This window comes from Adiantum capillus-veneris, chromosome 2 (genome assembly GCF_014529385.1).
Source record: "Adiantum capillus-veneris isolate H3 chromosome 2, ASM1452938v2, whole genome shotgun sequence".
Lineage (NCBI taxonomy): Eukaryota > Viridiplantae > Streptophyta > Polypodiopsida > Polypodiales > Pteridaceae > Adiantum > Adiantum capillus-veneris.
In genome coordinates, this window is record NC_140932.1 from 64,166,868 (window position 1) to 64,183,975 (window position 17,108).

At 44.0% G+C, this 17,108-nt stretch overlaps 1 protein-coding gene across 4 annotated transcripts in view; it reads right to left on the minus strand.

Moving 5' to 3' along the window:
- Nucleotides 1–586: 586 nt before the first annotated feature.
- LOC147462890 (3'-5' exonuclease domain-containing protein) overlaps nucleotides 587–17,108 on the minus strand; it is a 51,937-nt gene continuing 35,415 nt past the window's right edge. Inside the window, exons 2-10 of one of the 4 annotated variants that reach the window (XR_015184717.1) lie at nucleotides 3,710–4,089; nucleotides 3,517–3,639; nucleotides 3,072–3,192; nucleotides 2,527–2,930; nucleotides 1,778–1,848; nucleotides 1,575–1,710; nucleotides 1,297–1,500; nucleotides 1,079–1,200; nucleotides 587–975 (exon numbers count right to left, since the gene is read on the minus strand). Coding sequence is in view for 3 of the 4 variants with exons in the window: in XM_086485903.1 (XP_086342029.1) it covers nucleotides 1,132–1,200; nucleotides 1,297–1,500; nucleotides 1,575–1,710; nucleotides 1,778–1,848; nucleotides 2,527–2,930; nucleotides 3,072–3,192; nucleotides 3,517–3,639; nucleotides 3,710–4,089 (1,508 nt within the window). In the remaining variant the exon portion in view is untranslated. Of the gene's footprint in view, nucleotides 1,201–1,296; nucleotides 1,501–1,574; nucleotides 1,711–1,777; nucleotides 1,849–2,526; nucleotides 2,931–3,071; nucleotides 3,193–3,516; nucleotides 3,640–3,709; nucleotides 4,090–17,108 lie in introns of all 4 variants that reach the window. The other 3 variants (XM_086485911.1, XM_086485903.1, XM_086485918.1) reach the window with 3 other exon arrangements.

The following is a 17,108-nucleotide window of genomic DNA, read 5'->3' on the forward strand; positions in this document are numbered from 1 at the left end:
ACGGACAAAAATTTTGTACTTTCAAGTGCAACTTACCTGCATCATAAAAGGCCATGCAAAATATTAAGCTGTTCCCACTGAAGTTTCAATGACTACATCGATACAAGCACTAGGGTATTTGATAGGGTAAAATCTGCAACAGCCTTATGGGGAGATGGCCAACTGCATGTTTTACTGGCAACTTATGCATACACCAGTCATTACAGGAAGCTTTGGTGCTGGGGGCACTTATCTTTACATTTCAATTTTTTTCACGTGTAGACGCGCCCGCACACTTGCGCACGAGAGAGAGAGAGAGAGAGAGAGAGAGAGAGAGAGAGAGAGAGAGAGCATTAGTGATGCAATCACAGGCAAATAAACATGTAGTCAAGTTTCATCCAAGAAACAAGTCAACTTCAGAAAACATTCCTTGCTATATAAAACATTGAGCTCCATGCTATCATTAAGACGGACAATGTCCATACCACTACCTTCAAAATGCGTTTAATCCCACATAAAAAGCCAATCCCAAAATGGCATGCAGTTATTTAAATTGGTGACAGGAAAAACAGTACTGCCAGGTTGCATATGTAGGAAAAATAAAGTATTGGGCACCACAACCTGGATGATAACAAACAATGCGCTGAAACATGGGAGTTGAAAGGTCCATTTTACATGAGAAGAGTGAAGTCTAAATGCCAAATCTACAAACTTTTCTATTGATTGACAATGTCACAAAGCGAGTCCCAGTAGCTCGATCTTACGCCCTTCGTCCTTTACACAGGAGAGAGACTTTTGGGCACTCTACCCTCGGTACGGAAAAAAATTGCACCAAGCTGGCATGGTCAATGTCACCAAGGACGGAAGAGCATGATAAGTTTTCCATATACAAGAATTCAATTTTCTTGTTTAAAGGCATTGGGCCCTTTCAAACCTAAAGCTCTGATATGAGTTACAAGGCCTCAGATTTGATTTCTAGATGTATTAAATACACCTCTGCCAAAGGGAAACCAGATTAATAAGTTTAATTATAAGAAGTACAAGTCACACCTCTGCACATGGAAATCAGAATGAAATACTTAATTGGGCTCGGCGATACCTTTGACATACTTACACCCTTGGAAATTTGTTCAGGGCCAATGTTGCATTGAACTACTCAGATGTTTGCACCTTGCGTGCAAAAGCTTGAAAATTTTGAAGTGCCCTGTAGAATTGCTTGCCCTACAAACGTAAAAGAATTTTTCTTAGCATCTTTAAAAAATAATACAAGTTGCTCCTTAAGCATTGCTCATTACCAGCACTTCATAACCTCTTTACCTGCCAGTACATATGCAAACACTGAGAACATTGCCAAAACAAAACACGTTCCTCTAAAGCATACTGAGGAAAAGTCTGCCCTTCTGATAATGCTGCCAAAGCCTCCTCAGGTGTGAGCGCATCTGGAAAAAATTCCCCATTGCACTTGTTGCACCGTGATAATAGGTTATCTTCCAAAATTTCCAGGTTAAATATTCTTACCACCTGCTTCAGTTTGAAATTTGTTGTTAGGCCACAACAACTCAACCCACATTGAACAAAAACGAAACCTGGCAAACCTCAGCAAGCTGCTCCTGTTTGCCATTGCTTTTGACACGGTATGCATAACTACGAGGGATAAAACCTCGACGCAGAAGATTCGCATCCTGGGTTAGAAGCACTCTACCTTCCTTTTCTGCTAATTCAACCAGTTTCCTGACGAGCACATCCATATCATCATCAGTGCATATCAAAGAACAGAGATAACTCAATGAGAGCTCACCTTGGATCAGACTTCTTTAAAAACACTGTATCAAAACCCACATTGCGTAGTTGTTTGGCTAAGCCTTCAACCTGAGAAAATATGTTCTCTCTCTCTCTCTCTCTCTCTCTCTCTCTCTCTCTCGTGATTCAGCTATCCCAACAAGCCGCCCATTTTTTGCTTAGTCTTTTGCTTGGTTCACATCGATCAACTTAGGACCCCATAGTATATATCTTTGTTTTGTACTGTTGTTAGGTTATTTTGTTACTTTGACTTTGTATCAGATCCACCACTTTGTAACTTTCGGGTCTCATAGGTCATTATGGCCTTTTGAAGACGTTAATATAACATTTCATTTCATTTCATCTCTCTCTCTCTCTCTCTCTCTCTCTCTCTCTCTCTCTCTCTCTCAGCCCCGCTGCCCACCCCCTCGCGCTCCCTCAGCCTGCCCCCTCTCTCAACTCACCCCTTTGCGCCCTTCTCAATAGCATTCTTTAGAAGTATTAAGCCCAAAGTTGGGTGTCAAGTGCTGTAAGAGTATTATATATGTTCTGTCTAGTATGTTTCCTCATCCATCCTTGCCATTTCCTACCCATTGGCATTTATTCTCAATTTGAAGGAGTTTGTTTTCAATTTACGGTACGCACATGCTCAATTGACTGAACAGTAAGAACATAATTTCAATATGTAAATGTAAGCATATTTCTACTAGCCTGTTTCGTGTCTATCCAGCTCATCTGCAAAAGAAAGCTTCAAAAAATAAGACTTACCATGTTGTCGCAAAGAAATTTTGGAGTCCCATCACCACCACAAGAAGGGTCCCAAGGTGGCGGTCCAAAAAAGCCATGCTCGCTTAGGCGGGTGTCCCTATTTCCTAGAATACGTTTTGGTTTTTTCTTGATAGACTTCTTCATCTCTTCACTAAGCAAAATTCTTTCACAAAATTTTCTGACCAAAACTGTGTGAGCTGCAGAAAAGGCATCTCTAGGTGTATCAACAGTTGCCAGCATCCCCTTTGCAACTGCTGATTTGACCATGACTGTTGCGACTCCATGGCGAGTGTGTACAATGTTACCACTAGAATTTGCAAGCCATGGACTCGATGATTCATATAAAATGCCACCAATACCGTCCCCTGTGCTGGCATTGACAGAATCAGCAGAAAGGCTATGACCTGAGCAAGCAGCCACAACAAGGAAAAAAGTTAATCAACCAAAACAACAGCCTTGGACTGCATGCAAGCAGCGAAGTGACACAGCACAAACAGTTGCAGCGCAATATAGCTAAAAGCACGCAATAACTTGTGCAGTCCAACCTTCCAACCCCTTGCTTTCAAGTATATCATATATAACCAAAAGACAGTGAGCATCAGCAGCAGCATAAACCTGCTGCTCCTCACTTAATGGTCTTTGCTCCCAATTGCTGCACTGCAAATCCTGCACCCCGAACAAGAGGATAACATCAACATCTGACAAAATACCTCAAGCCAGCTAAAACTTTTGTAATTAAAAACTCTTCTTTTCAAAAGGAACAAAATTGTGTTGCAAGTGCGGCAGGAGCTGAGTGCTTGTCATTAAATGAACTCATGGCAAAATACCTCAAGCCAACTAAAACTTTTGAAAAACTCTTCAACTTTTCAAAAGGAGCAAAATTGTGTTGCAACTGTGGCAGGAGCTGAGTGCGTGTCATTAAATGAACTCATGGCATGCTACAAGGAAAAAAGATTAACAAAGTGAAATTTTCTATTACCTTAACTTTACCTTGCACAAAGTATATCCTACAACCTCCTCACAGATTGCAGCCAAACTCATGCTATTACTCTGCTTGCGATCCCAACCACATACCTCGAGAAACAACTTCCCAATATCCAAATATGGGTCCACCTACTCAAATTCAAAGCAAAAAGGTTCAATTTATTGGTTTGGTTAAGCTTTGGATTATTTTACAGAATACCTTGTCAAAACAAGAGTGGGCATCTGGTCCAGGGAATGACTTCGAAAGGTTCACCAGGTCTTGCTTAAATTTAAAACCTAACTTCAACACTGTTGGCGAAACTAGCATTTTTTTCATAGGTTCCCAGAATGAGTTGACTGGAAGCGACATCATGTCCAGCAAAAAGATAACTTCCTTCTGAATTTTCAACTTGGATAGGCTGAGCTCAAGGTCATTTTGGAGGCCTTCTGAGTACGAAGGTGCAGACTGATGTATGACCACTGCAGATCTGCTGGCGTGACTTGTAGACACAGTTGGGTCTTCAGATACATTATTTGAGCCCCCTGCAGATTTCCCATCTCTCTTTGCATTTGCAGTATATGCCAATTCTACTCTATCATCTGCACAGATTTGTAGTTTTACACTGAAGTAATTCTACATCAACTACCTCATGTATCACTTTGAAAATAGAGCCCAAAAGTGATGATTCTTAAAGAATTTAAGTACAATTGGTATCTATTGGGAATTAGACAAAGTAGAAATTTGACACACAAACAGATACTGCTTCTTTGTAGTTTATTGGAGTGAAAAACTCACATAAAGACATGTAGCGATCAGGAAATCTGATAGTGTTAGAGATGTATATTTCTTATGTGGATGCCCTTTAATTCCCTACATTTGTATTTTAAGAGAGGCCTTTGTCATCATAGCCACATGTCATTTCTTATGTGGATGCCCTTTAATTCCCTACATTTGTATTTTAAGAGAGGCAATTGTCATCATAGCCACATGGAGCAGAAATATGGGGACAGGGTATAGGGAATGGGGACGGGGGATGGCATGAATTACCATTCCCTGTACATAGCTATTCACATGCAATGAATGGAAAATGGGAAGGGGGAATGGGAATTTGCATACAAAAATGAAAGTTCCCTGTGACTGCCCTTCCCGCTGCTATGTCCGGCTGACAAAAAGAGCCCTTTAAGGGCAGGGTCACCATTTCATCCTACTTGTGTGAGCATTATTATATACCCATCTGGAATGAGAAGAAGACCGGCAAGAAAGTGCAAGATAAAGGCAATTGCTCTACCTGTGTTGCTCTTGGTATTGTCCCCTCCTGGACCTACTAGCATATACATGGCAGGCCCTCGCCCTCAATATCTCTCACCCATCATGAGAATGTGCACCGAAAATGGTCATTCACTGTCATGACTATGTCAAACAACACTTCTCTCATTAATTCAACATCACACATAACTGGATTTAAAAAGGTTGTCTAAGCCTCATAAACTCCCGTGCACACCTCGGATTTCAGAGCCGACTGCCTCAAACACTAGCCATGGTCGTGGCCCACAAGCACTGGCCTGTTCCACACTAGCCATGCATTATCCTAAGACCTCCATGTCACGTGACACATCCAACCCTATGTGTCCGTGGACAAACTACACCATAGCAGAGTTCCCGTCAGTCAGTTTAGATTAGAAGTGATCTGGCACTTTTGTGAGTCTATTCGTAGACCGTGCATGCCCAGTCACTCAGGGTAGATGCATATCCTCTGGTTGCACACTGCATAAGCATAAGCATTTCCATCAGATTCCATCAGAGTCAGTTTGGGGATTTTTCAAGTGAGTTTATCCTATTTTTCCCTATATTTAACATTTTGTTGGGTTAAAGGCCTAAATAACCCCTTTTTGTACATTTTTATACTTTGTCCAGGTTCAATATGGTTCATATTGAACCTGGACACATTTTTTAAAGGTCACTTATAATAAAAGTGGGAAAACCCAAAACTCACTTATTGAGTTTTCCCCAAAAACGTGAGCCCTCTCTCTCTCCCTCATCGTTCTGCTAGCGCTTCCTCTCCTGCTGGCTTTCGCCACCCCCCTCTGCACACACACTGCACTTCCTCGCGTGCTCTTTCACTTGCACACACCGCCGCGCGCTCAACAACTGGTATCAGAGCCAGATTAGGGTTTCAGAAGCTTTGCGCAGGTGGCTAGACAGCAGGCGAAAGGCTTCTCTCGCGTCAAATTTCCGCTTTCATCGCGAAGCCCCTTGCTTCTGGTGTCACCTAGGGTGATTAGGGTTTCCAAAACAGCCTAAAACAGACTGAAATTAATGAGAGGGCATAAGTTGAAGGCCACTTATGAGAGTGCTACCCCTGTGAATCAGGTGCATTTGATGCGCAAACTGGTGAACATGATGCTTGACGAAGCCAAGTCGGCTTCTGAGCACTTAAGTGCTTTCACCAATGTTATGAGTCAGCTGCAGGATACTGCGCTTCAACCTTTTGATGACAAGTTGAAAGCCATATTTTTGTTGATGACTTTGCCAGACTCTTGGGAAACGCTTGTGGTTTCTTGGAGTAATAGCCCCAACCTCACATATGATGGAGTGCGAGGCTCCATCTTAAATGAGGAAATTAGACGCAAGTCTAGTGGTGGGGAAGGTGGCAGTTCTGCTTACAATGCGAGAGGCAGAAGTCAGAAGCAAAATACAGGTACCAAGACTCAAAACAGGAGCAAAAGCAAGTCTAGGGATAAGGATGTGACTTGTTACCAGTGTGGCAGAAAAGGCCATAAGAAGCCAGATTGCAGGTATTTCAAGAAAGAGCAGGAAAGAAAGGAATCACAGGAGAAGAAGAAGACAGAGGATAAGAAAGGGGAAAAATCAGCAGGTACCTCCTCCAAGGATTCGGAGACTGTCAATGTATCCTCTAGTGTGGTTATCACAGAGTTATCCGATAGTGAGGAGATCTTGGTTGCAGCTTCATGCCCCTCAGATTTTGTTGTAGCAAATGCAGAAGACATGCTTATCTCACGTAGAGATGTCATTGATACATTGCTAAATGCAAATGATGGCCTTACACAGTCTTGGATAGTAGACTCGGGTGCCTCATTTCATGTGACTCCATCTGTGGAGTGTTTTGCTTCTTATCATGCAGGCAAGTACGGCAAGGTTTACCTTGGGGATAACCATGCTTGTGACATTGAAGAAATGGGCACTGTGCGCTTGGCATTAAACAATGGCCAAGAGTTTATGCTTAAAGATGTAAGGTATGTACCAGGCATCAAGAAGATTCTATAGTCTGTTGGCCAGATGGATGCACAGGGTTATACAACCATTTTTGCTGGGGGTTCATGGAAGTTGCTTAAGGGATCAATGCTCATTGTCAAGGGATGCAAGAGTGGTACATTGTACTATTTACATGGCAAAGCTTTGCCTGGCAAGTTTCTTGCAGTGGCCGAAGTTTCTTCTCATTTGGAGTTCTGGCACAAAAGACTTGGCCATATGAGCCAGAAGGGACTTGATGTGCTCTCCTCTTTGAAGAGGGTTGATGTAAAGGGCACCAAGTTAGATTTTTGTAATGACTGTTTGTATGGTAAACAAAAGAAGTCTTCTTATTATTCTGGTGTCTCGCGCAAAGCTAATGCTCTTGATTTAATTCACTCCGATGTATGTTCAATGCCTGTTAAGTCTTTTGGTGGTGCATCATACTTTGTTACATTCATTGATGATTGCACTAGGAAAGGCTGGGCATATTTGTTAAAGAATAAGAGTGAGACATTTAATGCATTTAAGAGGTTTCATGCTTTTGTGACCACGCAAAAGGGTAGTAAGCTTAAATGTCTGAGATCTGACAAGGGGGGGGAGTACACGTCTGCTGAATTTCAGCGTTATTGCGAAGAATATGGGATTAAAAGGGATTGCAGAAAATTGTGGCATTGAGTACTACTGAGGCTGAATATATTTCAGCCACTGAGGCTTCTAAAGAGGCCATATGGTTGGGCAGACTTGTCAAAGAGCTTGGTATGCCTGCTAGTACTCCTGTCTTGGGATGTGATAGCCAAAGTGCTGTCTATTTGGCCAAGAATGCCATGTTTCATGCACGGACAAAGCACATTGATGTGCGATACCACTTCATACGACAGGTATTGGAGGATGGTCTAGCCACCTTGACTAAGATTCACACACAGGATAACCCTGCAGATGTTCTCACCAAGAGTCTTGCTAAGGCTCAACATGAGCATTGCATACAGCTGCTAGTACTCCTGTCTTGGGATGTGATAGCCAAAGTGCTGTCTATTTGGCCAAGAATGCCATGTTTCATGCACGGACAAAGCACATTGATGTGCGATACCACTTCATACGACAGGTATTGGAGGATGGTCTAGCCACCTTGACTAAGATTCACACACAGGATAACCCTGCAGATGTTCTCACCAAGAGTCTTGCTAAGGCTCAACATGAACATTGCATACAGCTGGTGGGAGTTAGTTAACTTAAAGGCGTCATTTATGCCTTTAAGTGGGAGGTTGTTGGGTTAAAGGCCTAAATAACCCCTTTTTGTACATTTTTATAGTTTGTCCAGGTTCAATATGAACCTGGACACATTTTTTAAAGGTCACTTATAATAAAAGTGAGAAAACCCAAAACTCACTTATTGAGTTTTCCCCAAAAACGTGAGCCCTCTCTCTCTCTCCCTCATGGTTCTGCTAGCACTTTCTCTCCTGTTGGCTTTCGCCACCCCTCTCTACACACACACTGCACTTCCTTGCGTGCTCTTTCACTTGCACAGACCGCCGCGCGCTCTACACATTTTTCACTTATTTATTAAGTGACTTTTGTTGGATACTCAGTAGGGCAAATTGGGTAAGTTAATATATAAGCAAACCCAAGTTAGCACAATTGGGCAAATGAGAAGAGAGCACAACAGGCTTCCCCAAGCAGCAGGTGTTCCCTCCCTCTCTCGGCAAGAACCTCGTCAAGCCATTTGGTGAGGCCACCCCCTTCATGCCCTAGCGTTTTTGGGATCGCCTAGCTCTTCCAGACCTTGGCGTTTCCATCTTCCACAGCCATCGCCATCAACTCCCAGTTCCTGGCGTTTTCCCCGCGACAACCACTTTCAGCCTTAGCATTTTTGGGATCGCTAGCATCTGCAAATTCAGCATTTTACTTCAGCAAATTCAGCAAGCAAACACAGCCACTACAGGGATTTACTAACGCTAGAAATGCTGCCATTTTCAGCATGGAAAACACCTGCAGTTCCAGCGTCTTTCAGCCTAGGACATTGACCTAAAAACGCCGCCAGAAGTGCAGATACTTCAGCGTTTTTCATCTTCACATAAGCCCCGACAAAACCAGTCCATTTCAGCCCTAAAATCAGCAGTGAAGCATTCATTTTCAGCCTCCCAAAGTGGTGCAGACTTTCAGCCCATACCCCTTTGTGGATAGCAGATAGAAGAGCATCGGATTCAGCCCTAAAGTCTTCATCATCTTCATCGACATAGTCCCCGTTTGCATCAGCCCATGCATCATCATTGTACACCTTTGTGCAATCAAAAGTAGACCACTCTCGCTGACGAGAGTGGGGCCTTCGGAGGAGGGTTTTACAAACTCTCGGGTGTCGTATCTCTCTTCTCTCTTTCTCTCAGTCTCATACACTTGCATGCACAATATCCACTCACTTTGTTCGCGATCATAGCACTCTCCGTAAAGACGGAAGGCTCTCTCCTTCCCTAAGAACTAAAAGGAACCTTGAGCAAATATAGATCACTAATCTTGAGAAAATACAACATTCATTCCGCTGCACCTTACATTGGTATCAGAGCTTTGGAAGTGTTCTGTACTACTCAAGGGAAGAACCACAAGAACCACAAGAATTTTTTTTGCTTGTTGTGGTCGCACGAACCCAAGTTCGCTTGGGCGTGTCGATTCCTAATCGTGTTTTGTTGAAGAGTGACAGGAATCCCAAGAAAGAAGGGCTTGTCCAGCCTCACCTTGTGTCTCTTTTCACTCATTGAGAGCGGACCGTGCACTTAGCGGCCGGCCAATCGACGTGAGGTAGGAAAAAGCAACCTTGGTGTGAGCGCAAGGCCGTCAAGGGGTGCACCCGCAGAAAGGAGTAGAACTCGGATGAAAAGAAGATCCTTCCCCAACGCGATTTGCAAGCGAAAGAAAACCTCAAGAATCTCAAGAATCCAAGATTCTCACGAATCAAGGTCCTCAAGAACCTCAAGACCCTCAAGAACCCAAGCTCCTCACGAACTTAAGAACCCAAGATACTAGTGCATGGTCGTCACCCGAAGCGAAATGGATACTTCGCATACACGTGATGAGCATGAGAGAGGCGACGAAGACTCTTCCCCACCCAGAGATGATTTCTTCAACCCTCCCCCTTCGCCATCTACGCCACCAAGTGCACCAAACCCTATGGAGGCAATGGTCAAGCAGATGATGGCCTCCATGGATAGACAAGAAGCAAATCGCCTTGCTCAGGAACGTGAGCGCGACGAAAGAAACGCAAAACTTGCCGCAAAACAAGAAGACAATCGCCTTGCTCAGGAACGTGAGCGCGATGAAAGAAACGCAAAACTTGCCGCAAAACAAGAAGACAAATTGCCTTGCTTTAGAACGCGAGCGCAACGAACGCAAAGAACGGAAGCAACAAAGAAAGGCGGACGAGGCGGCAAGAAACGCGGCCTTGGAGGCCGATCGTGCCGCTCATAGATTGGCTTTGGAGACCGAGCGTGAAGCTCAACAAGAGCTACGCACTCAAGAATTGCTTCGAGAAGCACTAGCCTCGAAAACCGAACCACCCAAAGATCGTGGGAGTTCCTCAAGTGGTGCAAGCCACGATACGGATTCCAACAACCCAGTCATAGAAAAGTTGACTTTCAGTAAGTATGACGGTAAGATGGATGCTACGGTTATTCATTCTTGGTTGCATCAATTTAATGCTTATTTTGCGACAACTAAGAAAACTGGCAATAGCGAAGTTTTGACGGCAGCTATGTACCTTGCCGGTGATGCCATCAATTGGTACCACGCATGGCAGAGGCACAGCTAGCCGCGCATCTAGAGGTAGCCGACGATTTCACGCCCCTCTTTTAGTTGGGCTGATTTCCAAGACAAGCTCAAGGCGTGGTTTATGCCACCTCAGTACCTTGCACGATTGAAAGACGATTGGCGCGTTCTCAAGCAAAATGGTATGCCGGTTATGTCTTTCTCTAATCGTGTTTTGCAGCTCGGCACTCAATTATGCAAATCGGATGCGGAGCGCAAGGAGGCATTTCTTTACAGATTGGACGAGTATATCAAGTATGATGTCGAGGTACTTGATCCAATCGATCTCAACAAAGCGGTAGCTATTGCTCTCGCCCACGAGATGAAGCACAACAAAGGAAAGCCTAAGGAAAACAAGACTTCTCAAGGAACCCCGCAGAACACACAGAATGGTAATTCTTCTAGCCCTTCTTCTTCTAATTCCTCGGAAAAGAACTCTAACAATGACTCTAAGGGTAAAGCTAAAGCACCTGCAAAACCTAAGCTAACCCCTGATGAAAAAGCTTCACAAGGAATTATAGGAGGATACATCACGACTGAAGAACAAGTGATTTATGCAAAGAAGGTAGATGTTTTCAATGTCACGTCAAGGGGCACATTTAGAAGGCCTGTCCTAAGACAGTCCCACCTAAAGAACCAAAGACACCCACAGCTACCACAAGCACTGTCACAACACAACCTGCATCTTCTCCTGACTCTGACACACACATTGATGAATCTCTCTTGAAGTGTTATGATCATGTAAAAGGGCAGCGTTTTATCATATTGTTTAATCCAGGCAGTATGCATGATGTGATTAGTCCCCTTCTCGTTGAGAGAGCCCACCTAGAGGTTAGTCAGAAAGCTCCTCTCGAGGTTTCTGGCTTCGCTCCTGGTATGGACTCTCTCATCATGAAGAAGTACCTTGATGTGCTTTTTACTGTTCAACAAGCTTCTTTTCGTAGGAAATTTCTTGTATCTCCTCTCTCAGGATGTGATATGATTTTGGGCATTAAATGGTTTCGTGAACTTGATGCTCACATTAAATTTGGTGCTAACACGATCACTTTACATTCCGATACTGATTCCCCTCTCATCATTCGTGCTGAAGAGGGCTTGCATTCTTTCCCTCTCATCTCACATGTACAGATATAGCGTAAATTACGACGAGGAGCGCAAGCGGCATTCATTTATGCTGCTCCAGTTTCCCAGAGCATTCAGGCTCCAGGTAAGTATTCGGAGTTGTTTACGAAGTTTAAACATCTCTTTTTGCAAGATGATCTTCCACCTCGTCTCCCACCCGAGCAGCCGGAGGACCATGGCATCGAGCTTATGGAGGGAGCGGAGCCTGTCAGTAAGGCTCCCTACCGTTTGAACAAGTCACAGAAGGAAGAGTTAGAGCGACAACTCACGGAATTGGTGGCTAGAGGATTCATACGTCCTAGTGTAAGTCCTTTTGCTGCCCCTATTTTGTTCGTTCGCAAGAAAGATGGTTCGTCTCGTTTGTGTGTTGATTACAGGGCATTAAACAAGATGACCGTAAAGAACAAGTTTCCGATGCCTCGCATTGAGTATATCCTCGATAGGCTCAATGGGGCAAAGGTTTTCAGCAAGGTCGATCTCAAAAGTGGATACCATCAGGTACGGGTATTCAAAGGCAACAGTTTCAAGACCACCTTTCGCACCGAGCGAGGGCAATGGGAGTATATTGTTATGCCTTTTGGATTGACAAGAGCCATGGGTACGTTCAATCGTCTTATGGTAGGTCGTTTCGGCGATATGGTAGGTGTATGTGTGTTCATCCTTTTAGATGATATTCTCATTTTTTCTGCATCGTGGGAGCAACATGAATTAGATGTTGAAAGGATACTAACTCGTTTGGATGAGTGTCAGTTGTACATTGCAGCTAAGAAGTCGGAATTTTTTCTTACTGAAGTCACTTATCTGGGTTATATCATTTCTGCAGAAGACGTCAAGCTAGACCCCGCGAAGGTGGAACAGGTTCGTATTTGTGATTTGCCCAAAACTGCATATGATGTGCGTTCTTTTCTGGGTTTATGTCAAGCGTATAGTTTGCACATAGAGAATTTTGTACGCATTGCTACACCTATGACTGGTGTTTTGAAAGGGGTAAAGACTCGCCGTCAACGCGTAGACTTGCCCGAGACAGCCATTGAGGCTTTTGCAGCTCTCAAGGTTGCGGTGACAGAAGCAAGGTGTCTTATCCTTGCCTCTTGGGATGACCCCTTTGAGGTATGGACGGATGCGAGCAATGTCGCCATAGGCGCTGTGCTCCAGTAGCATGGTCGCCCAGTAGCTTTTCTTAGCCGGAAGCTCAATAGTGCGGAAAAGAATTATTCAGTTTATGATAAAGAACTTTTGTCTGTCATTCACTCAAGCATTGGAAGCATTTTTTGTATGGTAGAGAATTTACAATGCGCACAGATCATCAAGCCCTCAAGTGGCTCCAGTCTATACCTAGCGCACATTGGAGTGATCGCCAAGCACGGTGGTCACAATTTTTTGAGCAATTTGGAGGTTTAATTGAATATGTGCCTGGAAAAGCTAACCCTGTTGCAGATGCGTTGAGTCGCAAAGGACAGATTTTGGCTCTTGAGTCAAGAATCACATTTTCTATACAGGGTGAGTCTTTTGACAACATGAAGAATCAGTATGCAGATTCAGAGTTTGGTAAGTATTGGTTGCAGGCTCTTGCTTCCCAAGGACCCAGCAACTATCTCATTCGTGATGGATTGTTATTTTTTCGTCAGCGTCTATGTGTGTTGCCCTCTTTCAGGCCAACCATATTGCATGATGCACATGATTCTCTCAAGGGTGGGCACAGGGGTATGAACACCACATTGGAAAAGATTGAACGATTTTTCTATTGGCCTAAAATGCGAAAAGATGTGTTTAGTTATGTCACACATTGCACTATATGTCAAAAAGTAAAAACTCCTCGGGGTAAGCAGCAAGGCCTCTTGCTTCCGCTGCCTATTCCCGAGGGACCTTTTCAGGATATCTCTATGGATTTTGTGACTAACTTACCACCAAGTCTGCATTCAAGGAACACTCAATGTTTAACTATTGTTGATCGTTTCAGCAAATTTTGCATGTTGATTCCTTGTAAGGCCACAATTACTGTACAACATGTTACACGATTGTCCATAAAGCATTGATACCCCCTCTGTGGTTTGCCAAAGTCCATTGTTTCAGATAGGGATGTTAAGTTTACGTCCAACTTTTGGCGTACACTCTTTGAAAATTTTGGCACAAAGTTGAATTTTTCATCCGCTTTTCATCCACAGTCAGATGGTCAAACCGAAATTTATAATCATTTGGCTTTTGATGTATTAAAATCTTATGTTCATGATCGACAGTCTCAATGGGAGCTCTATCTCCCATTGGTTCAAGCTATCCTAAATGATTCCTTCTCTTCTGCTATTGGTCGAACTCCGTATGAGGCAGCTTTTGGCCATCCGTTCCAATTACTTTTGACTAGATCGGTCAGTCAAATGCCTGATGCCAATGCTGAGAGTCAGTCATTGGATGAGATTTCTAAGAGTGTGAAGCTTCGGCTAAGCAAGGCTCAGGAATCTTACTCTAGACAGGCTAACAAGCATCGTCACGAGGTCTCGATCAAGGAAGGAGATTGGGTGTATCTACGAATCATGAAACAACGTCTTAAGCAAGTTGGAAAGAAATGTCCTAAGTTATCTTTTCGTATGTATGGTCCATTTCGAGTCATCAAAAAGATCAATGAGGTTTCAATGAAATTGAAGTTGCCTAACTCATGGTCAATGCACAACGTTTTCCATGTTTCTTGGTTGAAAATGTTTCAGGAAACACCTCCAAAGGACGTTTCGGAAGAAGAAGAACCGGAGATCATCGATGAAGCTGAAGTCATGGAGCCGGAGCAAGTCTTGTTACATCGGTTTCGCCATGGTTCGAAGAAACAAGTACGACAATATTTTTTGAAGTTCCAAGATCGAGGAACCCACGAAGTGGTGTGGGTAGACGAAGAGTTCTTCAAGGATTATCCAAAGTTGTTGGCAGACTACAAGGAAGCCATGCAGCTCGGTACCAATACCTCACTTTAAAAAGGAGGGGATGTCACGTGACACATCCAACCCTATGTGTCCGTGGACAAACTACACCATAGCAGGGTTCCCATCAATCAGTTTAGATTAGAAGTGATATGGCACTTTTGTGAGTCTATTCGTAGACCATGCATGCCCAGTCACTCAGGGTAGATGCATATCCTCTGGTTGCACACTGCATAGGCATAAGCATTTCCATCAGATTCCATTAGAGTCAGTTTGGGGATTTTTCAAGTGAGTTTATCCTATTTTTCTCTATATTTAACATTTTTCACTTATTTATTAAGTGACTTTTGTTGGGTACTCAGTAGGGCAAATTGGGTAAGTTAATATATAAGCAAACCCAAGTTAGCACAATTGGGCAGATGAGCAGAGAGCACAACAGGCTTTCCCAAGCAGCAGGTGTTCCCTCCCTCTCTCAACAAGAACCTCGTCAAGCCATTTGGTGAGGCCACCCCCTTCATGCCCTAGAGTTTTTGGGATCGCCTAGCTCTTCCAGACCCTGGCGTTTCCATCTTCCACAGCCATCGCCATCAACTCCCAGTTCCTGGCGTTTTCCCCGCAACAACCACTCTCAGCCTTAGCGTTTTTGGGATCGCTAGCATCTGCAAATTCAGCGTTTTACTTCAGCAAATTCAGCAAGCAAACACAGCCACTACAGGGATTTACTAACGCTAGAAATGCTGCCATTTTCAGCATGGAAAACCATAGTTACCTGGAACGCGGAACGGGAACGGCGACGGGATCCCCGCGGAACGAGGGAACGGCTAGGGGTCCGGAACGGGAACGGCGCGGAACGGGAGGTATAAAAAACACCCAAATAGTGCATTTTTTAGCTCCTTGTGTTTAAATACAAGGAGTATTAGAGTGCTTTGACTCTAATACTCACAAAAAACTCGTTTTGAAGACCATTCAACCTTGCTATGACTAGATGATGAGCGCGAGAGAGAGAGAGAGAGAGAGAGTGAAGAGGGAGAGACTCGAGAGAGTGAGAGGGAGAGGGAGAGATTTGAGAGAGTGGGAGGGAGAGGAAGAGAGCTTGAAGGCTTGAAGCCTTGAGCCTTGAGAGAGTGAGTCTTGAGAGAGAGAGATCTTGAGAGTGTGAAAGGGAGAGAGCTTGAGCCTTGAGGATTAGCTTGTGGAGAGAAAGGGGGAGGGGGGTGCATTTTATGAGTCCTTGAGGCCTTGCACACTTCAAACAGAAGCCCAAACATTTACTTCAATTTTTTCAATTTTTGCCAAATTTGTTTGTAGCCGTTGGCCGTTCCAGGGGCATTCCGGAACGTTCCGGTTTGCACTGGCCACCCGAAACGTCAGACGTTCCGGGACGTTTCGGAACGTTCGGGAAGGGAACTGCCCCCCGGAACGCCGGAACGGAGGCTAGGGGGCGTTCCCCGGTAACTCTGTGGAAAACACCTGCAGTTCCAGCGTTTTTCAGCCTAGGACATTGACCTAAAAACGCAGCCAGAAGTGCAGATACTTCAGCGTTTTTCATCTTCACATAAGCCCCGACAAAACCAGTCCATTTCAGCCCTAAAATCAGCAGTGAAGCATTCATTTTCAGCCTCCCAAAGTGGTGCAGACTTTCAGCCTATACCCCTTTGTGGATAGTAGATAGAAGAGCATCGGATTCAGCCCTAAAGTCTTCATCGTCTTCATTGACATAGTCCCCGTTTGCATCAGCCCATGCATCATCATTGTACACCTTTGTGCAATCAAAAGTAGACCACTCTCGCTGACGAGAGTGGGGCCTTCGGAGGAGGGTTTACAAACTCTCGGGTGTAGTATCTCTCCTCTCTTTCTCTCAGTCTCATACAGTTGCACGCACAATATCCACTCACTTTGTTCGTGATCATAGCACTCTCCATAAAGACGGAAGGCTCTCTCCTTCCCTAAGAACTAAAAGGAACCTTGAGCAAATATAGATCACTAATCTTGAGAAAATAGAACATTCATTCCGTTGCACCTTACACTCCAAGTATCGTCCACTTGCCTGTATCAAGAGCTTTGGGGGAAATGAAAGAAAACAAAACTTAAATAAAACAACATAAACCTAAATAGAAGCCAAGAAATACCCATTGGTGAGACACCACCCTCTTCAAAAAATGCAAGCGACCTCGATTGCATACCTCTGAAAGCAAGTCATGGCGACGCACAACAATGGAGACTAGTGCAGACAACCCACATCTAATTGCCATAGCCACATAAAACTCCGAACGAGGAACGCGCAAGAATAGGGAACGGAAGTAAGATTAGGGGGAAAACATATACGCTACTCCTATGGTTATATAGGTCACAAAAATACGGAAGCGTAAACTGACTTTTAATTGTACTTCAAATACTCGAGAATTGGAGAGATAGAGAGAGAAAGCTTGACACTTAATTGGGAACCAGAAGATGGGCTGGTCCCCGCCCATAAAGAGATTATCTTTATAACTAAGGGAGAATCTTTAGAAGCACAGGAACAAGGCAATAGCCCGTCCTCTATTCTTTCT